Here is a 17163-nt window from a genome sequence, read left to right on the forward strand (position 1 = left end):
AGGGAGAGATAAATTAGGAGTTTGAGATTAACATATACACACTACTGTATATAAAATAAATAACCAACAAGGACCTACTGTATAGCATAGGGAACTCAATATTTTGTAATAACTCAATATTTTGTAATAATAATAAAATAATATACATATATATGTATAACTGAATCACTTTGCTGTACACCTGAAGCTAACACAACATTGTAAATCAACTGTACTTCAATTAAAAAATAAAAATGAAAATAAATTTTTTCATTTCTTATACTTCAGCTAAACAAACAACCCCCCTGCCCCATTCACAGTCTTTGTCATTGAACTTAATGGCAACTCTGTTCTTTTTTTTTTTTTTTTTTTGCAGTTCACGGGCCTCTCACTGTTGTGGAGCACAGGCTCCGGACGTGCAGGCTCAGCGGCCATGGCTCACGGGCCCGGCCGCTCCGCGGCATGTGGGATCTTCCCGGACCGGGGCACGAACCCGGATCCTCTGCATTGGCAGGCAGACTCTCAAACACTGCGCCACCAGGGAAGCCCGCAACTCTTTTCTTCTAGTCACTCAAGCCTGAAAGTGTGGAGTCATCATCAATTCCTTTCTTTCTCTCATATTCTACATCAGATCTATCCGCAAATACTATTCTGCCTTTAAGCTTGAATTGGAATCTGACCACTTCACATATCTCTAATGCTGACAGCCTAGTCTGAGTCACCATTTTTACAATAGCCTCCTATCTGGTGCTTAACCTCCCAACTCCCCAGAGTACATACAAGGCAATAGAGTGATCCTGTTGAAATATAAGTCAGAGCATGTCACCCCATGCTCAAAGTCCTCCGGGGGCCTTATAATGACCAAGACGCTACACGATCTAGCTCACCATTATCACTCTGACTTCATCTCTATTATCCTTTCTTTTCTTCACTCTATTCTAGTTCCCTCTTCTTAGTTCCTCAAAACACCAGGAACATGCCTGCCTTGGAGTTTTAGCACTGGCTTTCGGGAATGTTTGTTCCCTCAATATCCACATAATGTAACCCCTCATCTCCGTCCATCTTTACTCAAATGTTACCTTCTCAGGAAGTTCTTGCTTGGCCACTAGTTCCAAAATTTTAACACTCCTATCCCCTTTTCATACTTATTTTCTTCATTGGTCTTTATCACTGTGGAAATTCTGCAAATTTTCCTTATTTATTTTATCTCCGCTACTAGAATCTAAATTCCATGAGAGCAGAAATTCTGACCTGTTTCATTTACTTCTGAATCCCCAGTGCCCAACAATGCTTAGAAAATGGTAAATACCCAGTAAATATTTGTTGAGTGAATGACCAGGTATACTGAAAGAAGAACCAGATGGAACTTTAATAAATAAAAATGGGATAATTGAAATAAACACCTGAAAGCTAGACTAAAGGTAAAATTATTTTTCAGAGAACACCACAATGTCAATGAAAGAGATATATGCCATTGTTCATCTTATGAAACTAGCATAAATTTGGTACTGAAACTAGCATAAATTTGGTACCAAAACCAGCAAGCAGGGTAAATAAGAAAACCAACAGACCAATCTTGCCCATGAAAATAGATACAAAATCCTGAACAACATTTTATCAAGCAAAATCCAGAAATGAGTGAAAAAGTATAATATATACTAGCCAATATTAGGGTATAATTCCATTTATATAAATTTCAGAATGAGAGAATACTAAGAATGCAAGCATCTTTCATTATCCAAATCTACTTGGTACTTGAGTTCAGACAGTGACAGTCTGAATAATAAGTTGGGATACTTATGGGTATCTCAACTGAGTACATTTATTTTTTAAAGTAACATATAGTATACTGACTCTTTTTTTTTTTTTTTTTTGGTGTGCTGTTCTATGAATCTTGACCTATGTATAGATTCATGTCACCACCACTAACCCAATCAGAATACAGAACTGTTATGTCACTACAAAACTCCCCCAACTCCCAATCCCTGGCAACTATTGATCCATTCTCTATCACTATAGTTATTTTGTTTTGGTTTATTTATTTTTTAGAATGTCCTACAAATGGATTCATATAGTATCTAACCTTCTGAGATGGATTTTTTTTCATTCAGACAAATGACTTCGAGATTAATCCAAGTTGGTACATACATCAATAGTTCTCTCCTTTTTATTGCTGGATATGGATGTACCACAGTCTGTTTATTCATTCACCCACTGAAGGACATCTGGGTTGTTTCCAGTCTTTAGAGATGATGAATAAAGTTTCTACGAATATTGACAAGTTTTTGTCTGAAGGTAAGTTTTCATTTCTCTTGGATAAGTACCTAGGAGTGGGATTGCTGGGTCACATGGTAAGGATATGTTTAACTTTGTAAGAAACTTCCAGAGTAGCTGCATCATTTTACCTTCCCACCAACAGCATATGAGAGTTCCAGTTGCTCCATAACCTCACTGACACTTGGTATTGTCAGCATTTTTATTTTAGCCATTCTATTGGTGTGCAGTAGAAACTTAGTCCTTTTGTTTCCCCCAAATGGGAAAGCAAATAGCTAGATTTTGATGGTTAGGGAATCATCTAAAATTTTATCTTAATTTATTTGGTTATTGGTTTGGATAGTAAAGGATACACATCTATGTGGAAAGATTGTGAGGAAAAGCAACAATTTGCTTAATATAAAAGTAGATAGTGGTTCCTCTGGTGGAAGAGGAGGTAGATGCCATCCACTACATTCCCTAGAGGATCTAAGGTACTGAGGATGTGTTCTTTATGAAGCGGCATGGTGGTACATGTGACCTGTTCTATTCTTCTTGAAACTATACCAATGTGTTTGATAGATTTCACAATTAACAATTTTTAAAGAGATATTTGAGCACAGAAAACACACAAAAACCCCAAAGTAATGCAGAAAAACATTTTAAAACCACTTCTTTCAAGAGTTCAAGTACAATGAGTTAAAACACTTTAAAGCATTTTGTAGAATTTGAATATAAGACTTTTTTTTTTTTTTTGGCGGTACATGGGCCTCTCACTGTTGTGGCCTCTTGCGTTGCGGAGCACAGGCTCCAGACGCGCAGGCTCAGTGGCCATGGTTGACGGGCCCAGCCGCTCCGCGGCATGTGGGATTTTCCCAGACCGGGGCACGAACCCGTGTCCCCTGCATCAGCAGGCGGACTCTCAACCACTGCGCCACCAGTGAAGCCCCATAAGACTTTTTTTAAAGCTTGTTTAAAACTAAAATAATTTCTTTAATATTTCTGCACTTGTGTACACCCCATAGGCCAAATGGCTGATGGGCTAGCCAGTTTATTATTGAGTTTGTTTCTTTCCAGAAGCCTCAACCATAGGCTGGTCATGGTTAGACCATTCTTAATGACTGGCAAACAGTAGCTTCTTCCTAGAAACCAGGATCAGAGCTTGACTTTATATAAGAAGCACAGTGAACATATCATCTTTGCTATTCACGAACTATTAGACACCTCCCAGGTCACAGTCAAACCTACACAACACTTCAGCAACACTTCCTTGTTGCCATCAACATCTTGTAAGGAGAACATTTACCTGTGACAACACTGGGGATCTTGGAGAGAAAGCTCTTGACTGTTCTGATAGGCACACCACCTGTCTTGTCATCTTGCATCTTTGTAATGATGTCTTCAATCTGAAAGAGAGGAAAGCAAAGAAGTGTTATTGTATCTCACGAAGTAATAGTAAACAGTACCTTTATAAACAGCCAAAATGTGGGCACATGGATGCCAATAAGAGATATTAGGAAAAGCCTCTGCCTCAGCCAGTAAACTTAGTAGCAGGATCTGCTATGGGCCAAGTGCTGGGGAGAGGGAGGCCAGGGGGTTATATATAACAGCATAAAGCACGGTCTGTAAGAACAACCACTTGCTCCCAGTTCAGCAAGTAAGGAGAAAGAAATTCTTGATAGGATTGGATCCAACATGCAATTCAATATGTATGTGACAAAATTCCTCCTCTTTCCTAAATTGGGTTTATATATAGGTTGAACCATATGAAGTTGCCACATTCAATCTAAAAATGGCAATTTCCTATAGTTTAACCTAACATATTAACATACTGCTGTTAGAAGTATAGGCGGGGCTGCCTCTGGGACCAGAGAAGGATTCAGCCAGAGTCACACAGGGGAAAAAATAAAAGAGTATAAATCAAGATATGGAAAGTGCTGATCTGGAGAAGTTGGAGGACAAGTGTCACGTGGTGGCATGAGGGGGGTCATCTTTAGCCAGGACTTTAGCCAGGACTAAGATGGAACAGGAACAGGATCCTCGGGCTTCCCTGGTGGTGCAGTGGTTGAGAGTCCACCTGCTGATGCAGGGGACACGGGTTCGTGCCCCGGTCTGGGAAGATCCCACATGCCGCGGAGCGGCTGGGCCCGTGAGCCATGGCCGCTGAGCCTGCGCGTCCGGAGCCTGTGATCCGCAATGGGAGAGGCCACAACAGTGAGAGGCCCGTGTACCGAAGAAAAAAAAGAACAGGATCCTCTCCTTTTGGACTAGAGAAGACCACACTATCATGAGAAAGACCATGGTGGGCTACGGCTTGGAGCCGGGTGAAATTGTATTGACGAGACAAGATACTGTGTACATAGACTGAAAACAGAACAGAGAGAGGAGATGGACTACCAAGGAGGTAGGTGCCTAAACTGGGAAACCAATCTGTAGCTGAGAATTTACAAGCCAGATGCAATTTCCTGGGCAGAAATCTTCGGAATGGGATACAGAACAAACTGTAAAAAGGACATAGATCTTTTTGTTTGTTGAGTGGTAGGGAAGGGCAACTGGAAAAGGGAAGAAGATAATGCTTAGTTTTATCACATATTTTGTTCCCCTAAGCAACAGAATGTATTTGAAACACCAGGATGGATTCTCTGAGTGCTTCCAGAGTAGAGTCACATAATTTTAAGTCTAGACATTTAAAGCTGGAGTTCACCTAGTCTAATGTACTAGTATAGCAATTTGTGAGTAAGTTTCTCAAATCACATGACTAACAACTTATTTGAAAGAAATAGGTAACTTGTTAGAGACAAAGTTAGCATAAGATATAACATAATAATAATGATAATATATAATAGCCAAAATATATTAAGAATGTATTATGTAGGTACGATTCTAAGTACTATAGATATATTATCCTATTTAATTCCCATGATTACTTCATAGCCTAGATTCCACTATTATCCCCATTTTCAGATAAAGAAGCTGAGATTTAGTGAGGTGTATCAATCAGGGTAGACTAAGTTAAGCTGTGGTAACAAATAACCCTCGAAATCACAATGGTTTAATGTAACCAAGTTTATTTTTCTCTCATGCTACAAGTCTATCGGAGATCACCAGGAGGACTCTGTTCATTGTAGTTACCCTGGGACCGAGGCTGACGGAGTAGCCACCATCTTGAATGTTGTTGCTCATTGTGTTAGAGAGACAAGAGAGAATTCTGGAGACTCTTGCATGAGTTGTTGCATGTTATAGCCCAGACGTTACTATAATAATATCACATTTCTTTGGACAGGACGAGTCACCACCCAACCACAAAGGAACCAGGGGGTCCAGTTTTCTGGGTGCCAGGAAGAGAGGGGAGAGGACCATCTGTGAGCAGCATCAGTGACAGCACAGAGATTAAACCACCTTCCCAAGGTCACACAGCTACCCAGTGGTGGATCTGAACTTGAACCCAGCCACATATCCCAGAGATCAGGCTTCTAAACCCTGGGGTGCTCTGTCACCCAGTAAGAGTCTCAGAGGAGCAGCCAAGCAGGAAGACCATTCTCCCCTGGATATTTCTTGGTTTCCCAGAGAAGAACTGATAGTGAGAAGCAATCTTAAGCTCCCTGCCCTTAGGCAGTGGTTGAATATATCACACCAGGAAAAAGGGTCATTCTCTGAAGACCTGTATTCTGTTAGATGACAGGATAAGGAGGAATTTCATCCACATTCTTGTTAATAGTCTCAGCTAGAGCCCCACCTTTTGTCCTCTAAACTCAACTCAACGATTCACAGTAGTTTGAGTATTTATTACTTACTGATAGTTAAGGAGAGTTATTCCTAGAAAAATGATCAGATTTTCAAAGTAATCTATGCTTTTGATCTAGTGTGCTATGTGAAACCAGAAGTATCAGTTACATTGCCGCTTTTTAAGAAATGGCCAGAAAATCACTGGGAATTGGAGGAAAGCCAATATTTCAATTCAGTTAGACCCCTGACTTGACATTAGTTGGTAAAGGTTCCAGTCTGTTCTGATGTGGACTGGATTTAAAAACTGACAGAGGACATCTCCATGATTGTTTTTTCCTCTGCTCTGTTTAGTTGCTTTATCACACCATTGAATCTTAAAAGGACCTGTCTACTAAAGAAGAAGACCTATCCTCTTATGTTGGCCCACAACGTACCAAGAGGTAGATCACTCGTCAGAGGTTACAGCTAGATCCAAAGGACAATCTCCTTAAATGACCAGAAAGGGGATAACGTTCTAGCAATAGTTTACAGCATCAGAGGTGTAGAAAAATGTTTCATTGATCCCCAATTCTTGACTCCTCCCCAGAATTAATAGACACCCAGATCCTTGTTCTGGCCTCATGGTGGGTGGAAAGTCTGCTTCTTGACTTTGGGGCTTAGCCATGTGACTTGCCTGGCTAATGGGATGTTATTGAATGTGATGTGAGCAGAGGCTTTCAATGCACCTGGATGGTGATGCTTACCCCCTTCCCTGGCCCTCCTGCATCAGATAGTTGTTGTTCCAAGGAAGGTGAGAGACATCTAGAGCAGAAGGGACCCAACCCATAGCTAGACAGTCAAAACTCAGCTGACCTACAGACTCATGAGCGAGAAACGCATGTTTATTGTTGTATGCCACTGAGTTTGGAGTGATTTGCTATGCAGAAAAATTGTGGCTCTAGCTGACTGATACACAGGGCTCTGAAAAAAAATGCATTTGTCAGAACTGATGAAGCCACAAATAATAAGAATCAATAAACCTTAGAGGTAGGGCATCCTAGAATCCAACCCTTTTAAAGAATGCAGAAATTCCATCTACACCATTCACCATGTGCTTAAAAATTCTTAGGGTATATTCTACCAATATTATGTCAGGCAAATTTGTGATACCTGAGTTTGATTCCATAGCATGGTCCACTGTGACATCAGCTAATAATTCTGTCTCTGAAATTTTTTTCATGGTTTCCGGAGAAATGCTAAGAGTACAGACCTACCAAAAGATCAAAAGTGGGCTCCCAGGAGCTTATATAAATTATAATGACAAACATTTTCAGAACATCTATGTTATGATCAATACTGTCCTAGGTATTTTAAATCAATTATCTGATACTTTTCTCAGTCTTAAAATTTATTTAACAAAGATATTGAAATTAAGGCTCAGAAAGGTTAAGTCATTTATCCAAGGACACACAGCTATTAAGTGGCAAAGCCAGGATTCTTACCCAAGTCTTCCTGTCTCCAATGCCCAAGCTCTGTCTATCAAATCTAAGGTTCATCTCTTATCCTCAACCAGTGCCTACCAACATGCTTTTTAGATACAAGGCACTTAATACTGTTTGCATTAAAGGGAACGTTTAGTTCAGTCCTAAGAGGATAAAGGAGAAAAAAGAGAAATTGATCCAGATAATCAGATTCTCAGCCATCTCAAGGTTTATTTTGGCCCAACGACTGTTGATGTCTGGTTGCTCAGCATTTTCTCTCTTTGTCCCAGGGGCTTGGTTGGACTTATCCTCTATTGGCAGATCACAGCTCCTGGGTTGGGAATGGGGAGATGGGAGGTATATACTTTTGTTTTCTTGACTGTTCAGTTCCATCTAACTTCTGGTACCTTTTGTTCCTGAGGAAGAGCAACATCAATTCCCTGAAGTTCTGTGTCATCAGGGAGCATGTTGGACCCAAGTTACACTGTGCCAATCAATAAGCAGGTGGCCCTTATCTGACAGCCAAGTGATGCGGAGAAACCACGTGGCCAGCTCGGCCAGTTCTGCCTGGATGGCTCACAACAACCAAATGCCCTTCTCTAAGGAGCTCAGAGCTCAGCACTGACAGGCAGGTAAAACATCCTTCCAAACAGCAGGAAAAGTGGAAAGCACTATACCATAGAGTGGGTTTTCTTTGAAATGAGGAATATTATGAGGACAGTAGACATAATTCACTGCAAGAGCCATGGGGTATGAGAGGAGTGGGGAGAAGCAATCCTCCCTTTACAAACTGAAGCCACAGAAGGACAGTAGGAAGAACACTGGTCTGAGGTCCAAGAGAAATGCCAGCCTCAGCTTCACTGTTTTGCTGTGTTGACCTTGGATAAGCTACTTAACCTCTCTGGACTTCACTTCCCTCATCTCTACAGCGATAGCTCTGGTTGCTAAACTAAGATTTCTATTTCTAAAACATGAGAGACTCCTCTGACTTGACAAATGCAAAGCTGTGTCTGCAAGGAAGGAATAGGACCAGCAATCAGGCCCCTGGGTCACCATTCTGCCCATCTGTCAGGTGGATCCAGAACGCTTCCCAGTGCTGAGCAGTGCAAGGTGGGGGAAAGGTGCTGGGCAGGACCAGGGAGTTTTGATGTTTTTAGAAATCATTTCAGACAGATGGCATCAGAAGTCAGACGGAGACATGATCCAAAGAGGCCTTGACACTGGCCTTTCTTGCCCAGCTCCATCTCTGTTTGGATAGATGGCATGCCTAACAGAAATGACTAAGGGCCAATATTAGTTTTGTTTGTGTAAATTAATTATCTGATAACTAATTTATTTAGCTCCTCCAACCTTTCCTCAGTGGAAGATTAGAAAACATGAAGAATAGGCAAACTATGTTGCCATTATTTAAAAAAAAGTCCACCACGACTTCAGCAAAGAAGGCAGAGTATGCCTCAGGCATGAAGGTCTTTTTTATTGAAGCATTTCATCTTGACTTAGCAATCAGTTGCCTATTTCTAGCTACTAATGACTGTTACTTCAGCTCCTGCATTCTTTAAAAACCCCTTCTGCTTTGGTGTCTGCGAATGAGTGAAAATGAATCTTTGGACACATCTTATCAGCCCAGAAGCAGGAATCAGAGCTGGCAAATGATAATCATATTTCTTAATCCAAAATGGGCATGCTTCACTGAGTATGGTCTGTCCCATATGTGTTCCATAAGATCAGGCCATTTCTCACTTTTATTTTTAAAAACACCGCACACTGCTATTCTCAACATTTAAATGTCCTCAGCTTCACCTACTGGTTTAGTGGACATTTAATGAGCATCTACAAAGTGCCAGGCACCGATTTAGTTTCTATGGTTACAAAAAGTAGGTAAAAGAGAGAATCTGTTCCTCTTCATCATGGACTAATAAATTTCAGAAAGACTCAGGGATGTAGGCTGTGTTGGAGACAGCAGAGCCAAGTATGAGCTCCAAAGAAGCTAGAAACACTAAGGAATACCACTTTCAGAGACCCTCAGAGGGGGAACCATCAAGACTTCCGCCCTTTTCCTCCATCCCATTCAAAAGACTGATTTCAATGTCAGGAGCAGACTTTTGAGATTCTTTGTGCTATGACAATGATTGCAATGCCTGCTAATTTGTATTCAGTTAAACTTACTTTTGAATCACTGTATCAGCCTAGAATGCTTTTGACGGAAAGTTTTAAAAAATCCAAACTTAGAGCAGTATGGAGGTTCCTTAAAAAACTAAAAATAGAGCTACCATATGATCTTGCAATCCTACCCCTGGGCATATATCTGGATAAAACTATAATTTAAAAAGATACATGGTGCGGAAGGGGAGAGGCAGAACGTGAAAAGGAGGGCCTCTGGAGTGTGGAGTTCCGGAGTTTGCAGGTAAACTTATAAAGTAATATAAAAATATTGTCATATGAGATAGCCTCATCCACCAGAGGGGAGACAGCAGAAGCAAGAAGAACTATAATCCTACAGCCTGTGGAAAAAAATCCACATTCACAGAGAGATAGACAAGATGAAAAGGCAGAGGGCTATGTACCAGATGAAGGAACAAGATAAAACCCCAGAAAAACAACGAAATGAAGTGGAGATAGGCAACCTTCCAGAAAAATAATTCAGAATAATGATAGTGAAGATGATCCAGGACCTCAGAAAAAGAATGGCAGCAAAGATCAAGAAGATGCAAGAAATATTTAACAAAGACCTAGAAGAATTAAAGAACAAACAAACAGAGATGAACAATACAATGGCTGAAATGAAAACTGCACTAGAAGGAATCAATAGCAGAATAACTGAGGCAGAAGAACAGATAAGTGACCTGGAAGACAGAATGGTGGAATTCACTGCCATGGAACAGAATAAAGAAAAAAGAATGTAAAGAAATGAAGACAGCCTAAGAGACCTCTGGGACAACATTAAACGCAACAACATTCGCATTATAGGGCTCCCAGAAGGAGAAGAGAAAGAGAAAGGGCCTGAGAAAATATTTGAAGAGATTATAGTCGAAAACTTCCCTAATATGGGAAAGGAAATAGCCACTCAAGTCCAGGAAGCGCAGAGAGTCCCATAAAGGATAAACCCAAGGAGAAACACGCCAAGTCACATAGTAATCAAACTGACAAAAATTAAAGACAAAGAAAAATTATTGAAAGCAACAAGGGAAAAATGACAAATAACATACAAGGGAACTCCCATAAGGTTAACAGCTGATTTCTCAGCAGAAACTCTACAAGCCAGAAGGGAGTGGCATGATATATTTAAAGTGACGAAAGGGAAGAACCTACAACCAAGATTACTCTACCTGGCAAGGATCTCATTCAGATTCAACAGAGAAATCAAAAGCTTTACAGACAAGCAAAAGCTAAGAGATTTCAGCACCACCAAACCAGCTCTACAACAAATGCTAAAGGAACTTCTCTAAATGGGAAACACAAGAGAAGAAAAGGACCTACAAAAACAAACCCATAACAATTAAGAAAATGGTAATAGGAACATACATATCAATAATTACCTTAAAGGTGAATGTATTAAATGCTCCAACCAAAAGACAGGGTTCCTGAATGGATACAAAAACAAGACCCATATATATGCTGTCTACAAGAGACCCACTTCAGACCTAGGGACACATACAGACTGAAAGTGAGGGGATGGAAAAAGATATTCCATTCAAATGGAAATTAAAAGAAAGCTGGAGTAGCAATACTCATATCAGAGAAGATAGACTTTAAAATAAAGAATGTTACAAGAGACAAGGAAGGACATTACATAATGATCAAGGAACCAATCCAAGAAGAAGATATAACAACATAGGAGAACCTCAATACATAAGGCAACTGCTAACAGCTATAAAAGAGGAAATCAACAGTAACAGAATAATAGTGGGGGACTTTAACACCTCACTTACACCAGTGGACAGATCAACCAAACAGAAAATTCATAAAGAAACACAAGTTTTAAATGACACAATAGATCAGATAGATTTAATTCATATTTAGAGGACATTCCATCCCAAAATAGCAGATTACACTTTCTTCTCAAGTGTACATGGAACATTCTCCAGGATAGATCACATCTTGGGTCACAAATCAAGCCTCAGTAAATTTAAGAAAATTGAAATCCTATCAAGCATCTTTTCTGACCACAATGCTATGAGATCAGAAATCAATTACCGGGAAAAAAAATGTAAAAAACACAAACACATGGGGGCTAAACAAAACGTTACTAAATAACCAAGAGATCACTGAAGAAATCGAAGAGGAAATCAAAAAATACCTAGAAACAAATGACAATGAAAACACAATGACCCCAAACCTATGGGATGCAGCAAAAGCAGTTCTAAGAGGGAAGTTTATAGCCATACAATCCTACCTCAAGAAACAAGAAACATCTCAACTAAACAACCTAATCTTACACCTAAAGCAATTAGAGAAAGAAGAACAAAAAAACCCAAAAGTTAGCAAAAGGAAAGAAATCATAAAGATCAGATCAGAAATAAATGAAAAAGAAATGAAGGAAACAATAACAAAGATCAATAAAACTAAAAGCTGGTTCTTTGAGAAGATAAACAAAATTGATAAACCACTAGCCAGACTCATCAAGAAAAACAGGGAGAAGACTCAAATCAATAGAATTAAAAATGAAACAGGAGAAGTACCAACTGCCACTGAAGAAATACAAAGGATCATGAGATTACTACAAGCAACTATATGCCAATAAAATGGACAACCTGGAAGAAATGGACAAATTCTTAGAAAAGCTCAACCTTCCAAGACTGAACCAGGAAGAAATAGAAAATATAAACAGACCAATCACAAGCACTGAAATTGAAACTGTGATTAAACATCTTCCAACAAACAAAAGCCCAGGACCAGATGTCTTCACAGGCGAACTCTATCAAACCTTGAGAGGAGAGCTAACACCTATCCTTCTCAAATTCTTCCAAAATATAGCAGAGGCAGGAACACTCCCAGACTTATTCTACAAGGCCACCATCACCCTGATACCAAAAGCAGGCAAAGATGTCACAAAAAAAGAGAAAACTGCTGGCCAATATCACTAATGAACATAGATGCAAATATCCTCAACAAAATACTAGCAAACACAATCCAACAGCACATTAAAAGGATCATATACCATGATCAAGTGGGGTTTTTCCCAGGAATGCAAGGATACTTCAATATACACAAATCAATGTGATGCACCATATTAACAAATTGAAGGAGAAAAACCATATGATCATCTCAATAGATGCAGAGAAAGCTTTTGACAAAATTCAACACCCATTATGATAAACACCCTGCAGAAATTAGGCATAGAGGGAACTTTCCTCAACATAATAAAGGCCATATAGGACAAACCCACAGCCAACACCATCTTCAATGGTGATCAACTGAAACTATTTCCACTAAGAACAGGAACAAGACAAGGTTGCCCACTCTCACCACTATTATTCAACATAGTTTTGGAAGTTTTAGCCACAGCATTCAGAGAAGAAAAAGAAATAAAAGGAATCCAAATCAGAAAAGAAGAAGTAAAGCTGTCACTGTTTGCCGATGACATGATACTGTACATAGAGAATCCTAAAGATGCTACCAGAAAACTACTAGAGCTAATCAATGAATTTGGTAAAGTAGCAGGATACAAAATTAATGCCCAGAAATCTCTTGCATACCTATACACTAATGATGAAAAATCTGAAAGTGAAATTCAGGAAACACTCCCATTTACCACTGCAACAAAAAGAATAAAATATCTAGGAATAAACCTACCTATGGAGACAAAAGACCTGTATGCAGAAAATCATAAGACACTGATGAAAGAAATTAAAGATGATACAAATAGATGGAAAGATATACCATATTCTTGGATTGGAAGAATCAACATTGTGAAAATGACTCTATTACCCAAAGCAATCTACAGGTTCAATGCAATCCCTGTCAAACTACCACTGGCATTTTTCACAGAACTAGGACAAAAAAATTTCACAATTTGTATGGAAACACAAAAGACTCCAAATAGCCAAAGCAATCTTGAGAAAGAAAAAGAGATCTGGAGGAATCAGGCTCCCTGACTTCAGACTATACTACAAATCTACAGTAATCAAGACAGTATGGTACTGGCATAGAAACAGAAATATCGATCCATGGAACAGGATAGAAAGCCCAGAGATAAACCCATGCACATATGGTCACCTTATCTTTGATAAAGGAGGCAAGAATATACAATGGAAAAAAGACAGCCTCTTCAATAAATGGTGCTGGGAAAAACTGGACAGCTACATGTACAAGAATGAAATTAGAACACTCCGTAACACCATACACAAAAATAAACTCAAAATGGATTAAAGACCTAAATGTAAGGCCAGACACTATAAAACTCTTAGAGGAAAACATAGGCAGAACACTCTATGACATAAATCACAGCAAGATCCTTTTGGACCCACCTCCTAGAGAAATGGAAATAAAAACAAAAATAAACAAATGGCACCTAATGAAACTTAAAAGCTTTTGCACAGCAAAGGAAACCATAAACAGGATGAAAAGACAACCCTCAGAATGGGAAAAAATATTTGCAAATGAAGCAACTGCAAAGGATTAATCTCCAAAATATACAAGCAGCTCATGCAGCTCAACATCAAAAAAACAAACAACCCAATCCAAAAATGGGCAGAAGACCTAAATAGACATTTCTCCAAAGAAGATATACAGATTGCCAACAAACACATGGAAGGATGCTCAACATCATCAATCATTAGAGAAATGCAAATCAGAACTACAGTGAGGTATCACCTCATACTAGTCAGAATGGCCATCCTCAAAAAATCTACAAACCATAAATGCTGGAGCGGGTATGGAGAAAAGGGAACCCTCTTGCACTGTTGGTGGGAATGTAAATTGATACAGCCACTATGGGGAACAGTATGGAGGTTCCTTAAAAAACTATTCTGATCTGCCACTGGCAAGCTCTAGAAGCACTTCTTGAGCCAAGGCCCTGGTTCCTTGGATTCACTTTCAGTTCTTAAAATGCAACTAAGTCAGCTTGGAATGGAAACCTAGTAACCTATTACCTGTGGCCTCCCAGAAAGTGTTAGTCCATCAGATGAGCTAACTCTCACCAGAAAAAAACCCATAGAGCAGGGTCACCCTAAATGGCTGGGGACAGGGGGAGCTGGGGGTGTGGGAGGAGGGGTGGAGTCTAAGGCTTGAATTCTAAGGTGGGTAGACCCGGGTGAGGGGCTGCAGGTGGAAGGGGTTGGGTGGGGGTGGGATGCAAGGGCCCCTCTAGAGCCAGGGGAAGCCTGAGATTGCCAGGTCGCAGGGGGAGAGTGTCCGGGAGGGTGGGGAGATGCTTAATTGGGTGGGTGGGGCGGGCAGGGAGGTGAAGTTCTTATCTCAAAAAGCCTTCAGAGTGGCTTTTTTGCATGTGGTTCTTACCCTTGCTTTGTCACAAGGAAATCACGCCCCCTCTGAGGCTCTCAGTCTCCTTATAAATGAGCTAGGTGAGCTCCATCATGGAACACACTTTTGCAGAGAATGTTTAAGACAGACATCCCTCATTTTCCTGAAATCCAAGTGCCTCTGTGGGTTCTATTTGGATTTCTGGGTGTTTCCAGGCCAATCCAGACCAGGCGTCTTCCCTTCTGCCTTCAAGGTGAATGATGATTCCAAGGCGAGGGGTGGAGGAGTAGGGAAGGAGAAACACTCCCCGACTTGCCTACTGTGAGGCCTTCACCTCTGTGCCCTGCCTGCGGCTCCAGGTTAGTGCAGGGTTCAAATGAGCCGTACGTGGACGCTCTTTCAAGAGCTGGGAGGAGGCGTTCTTGGCCCAGCTCCTAGGCCCCATTGCCCTGGAGAGAAGAGGGGTTCAGCCTGAGCCTCAGGGCAGGTAGGCTCTGGCATGGCTGGAGGGCTTTCCCACACTGGGCCTTATGGGGAAGGACAGCACCATTAAAAATATGGGTGAGTGGCCATAAAAAAAATGAAATCATGTCTTGTGCAACAACATGGATGGACCTAGAGATTATCGTACTAAGTGAAGTAAGCCAGAGAAAGACAAATATCATATGATATCACTTATATGTGGAATCTAAAAAACTGATACAAATGAACTTATTTACAAAACAGAAATAGACTCAGACACAGAAAAGAAACTTATGGTTACCAAAGGGGAAACATGGAGGGATAAATTAGGAGTTTGGGATTAACATATACACACTACTATATATAAAACAGATAATCAATAAGGACCTACTGTGTAGTACAGGGAACTCTACTCAGTGTTCTGTAATATGGGAAAAGAATCTGAATCACTTTGCTGTATACCTGCTAATACAACATGGTAAATCAACTGTACTTCAATTAAATATTAAAAAAATATATGGGTGAGTGCCCTAAAAAATGTCCTTTTTGTCCCCCAGGGGCCTCCTTTTGGACACCAATTACATGTTGGTCTCAGACATTCTCCTGGGGCATTCAAGAGCCTGGGGTGTGGGGGAGGGGGGAGGGTTTAGGGGAGGGGACTGGCAAGGAGAGAAAATGGTACCTGCATTTGTGATAATGTGTGTGCAGCGGAGAGAGAGAGAGAAAACTTCCATCTGACAATGAGTTCTGACAGATAAAAAGCCTTTGCCCACATGTAGGTCATTCTGGGGTGCCAAGATTTGATGGGAGTAGAAATCTGGTGTGTGTGTGTGTGTGTGTGTGTGTGTGAACTTATTACCTTGCAGGGCTAGAAATAAAACTCAGCCAGTAGGTGTTTAGCTTTCAGTGCCTTCTCTGGCGGGGAGAGCACGAGAGCCCTCAGGGAGTATGATGGCAAAGGTGTCGCCTCCCCATGGTCACAAGGCACGTTGGGAAGGGCCCTTTCCTGGGTCTCTAGCACAGGGCGTGGCTGCTCGATGGGAGCCCAAGCCAAAGCAGTCTGCGGTTTGAGCCCCTGACACCAGCAAAAGACAGTGCACAGATCAAGCAACACAGTGAGTGGCTGCGAGAAATATGATTTTGACAGCGGGAATTATCAATGAGGTAAATAGAGCAGCGGGGACTGTGTCCGGAGGACAGAAAGAAGCCACAGAGCTGCCTAGAAGTCTGAGCATCTGCAGAAGCAGGCGTGACAATGATCCCCATCCAACTGGGAGGCAACAGCATCCTCCCAATGACATACCGATTAGGTCCCCTCCCTTCCTTTGCCTCCCCCGGAGCTGCCCTATGGCTCAGGCAAGAGCTGGTTATATTCCCAACTGTCTGTTCAGAGTTGAAAAAGCTCAAGGACAAAGCATCAGCAAAGACCTTTATTTGACTCAATTTCATGATAATAAAGTAAATTATAATTTGCTACGAATAGAAGATGACTGTGCATCCTCTACGCCTATCCCATTCTGGGGGGGGGGGTAGATGTGATGGGGGTGGGACTGGGGTCTGAGACCCACAATGGGTGGAACCCCCATGGACCAAGAGGCAGTATGGGCCTCCATGGTGAGGTTCTGGGGTGAAGAGCCCTCTGCTGTGCCATCCATCAGCTGTTCTGCACTGATGGCCCCCCCACAGGAGGGGGCCATGCGGAACTTAGCCTTGCTCCTAGCGAGCTGTATAACCATGGGTGAGCCCGTGCCTCAGTTTCCTTCTGCAAATAAAAGCATTTCATGGCTTCCAAGATCCTCTCCAGCTCTATATAATCTCCTTCCTCCAAATCTTCAGCTTGACCCGTCCCCTTAGGACATGC

General features: G+C 41.1%; 1 protein-coding gene across 1 annotated transcript in view; it reads right to left on the reverse strand.

Annotated features, from left to right (window-relative positions):
* RGS6 (regulator of G protein signaling 6) overlaps positions 1-17163 on the reverse strand; it is a 574818-nt gene that overhangs the window by 178345 nt on the left and 379310 nt on the right. Inside the window, exon 3 of the mRNA XM_082648649.1 lies at positions 3539-3638. Within this exon, the coding sequence (XP_082504775.1) occupies positions 3539-3638 (100 nt within the window). The remainder of the gene's footprint in view (positions 1-3538; positions 3639-17163) is intronic.

The sequence above is a fragment of the Grampus griseus genome, assembly GCF_964374135.1.
Source record: "Grampus griseus genome assembly, chromosome: 2".
In the NCBI taxonomy this organism is placed as follows: domain Eukaryota; kingdom Metazoa; phylum Chordata; class Mammalia; order Artiodactyla; family Delphinidae; genus Grampus; species Grampus griseus.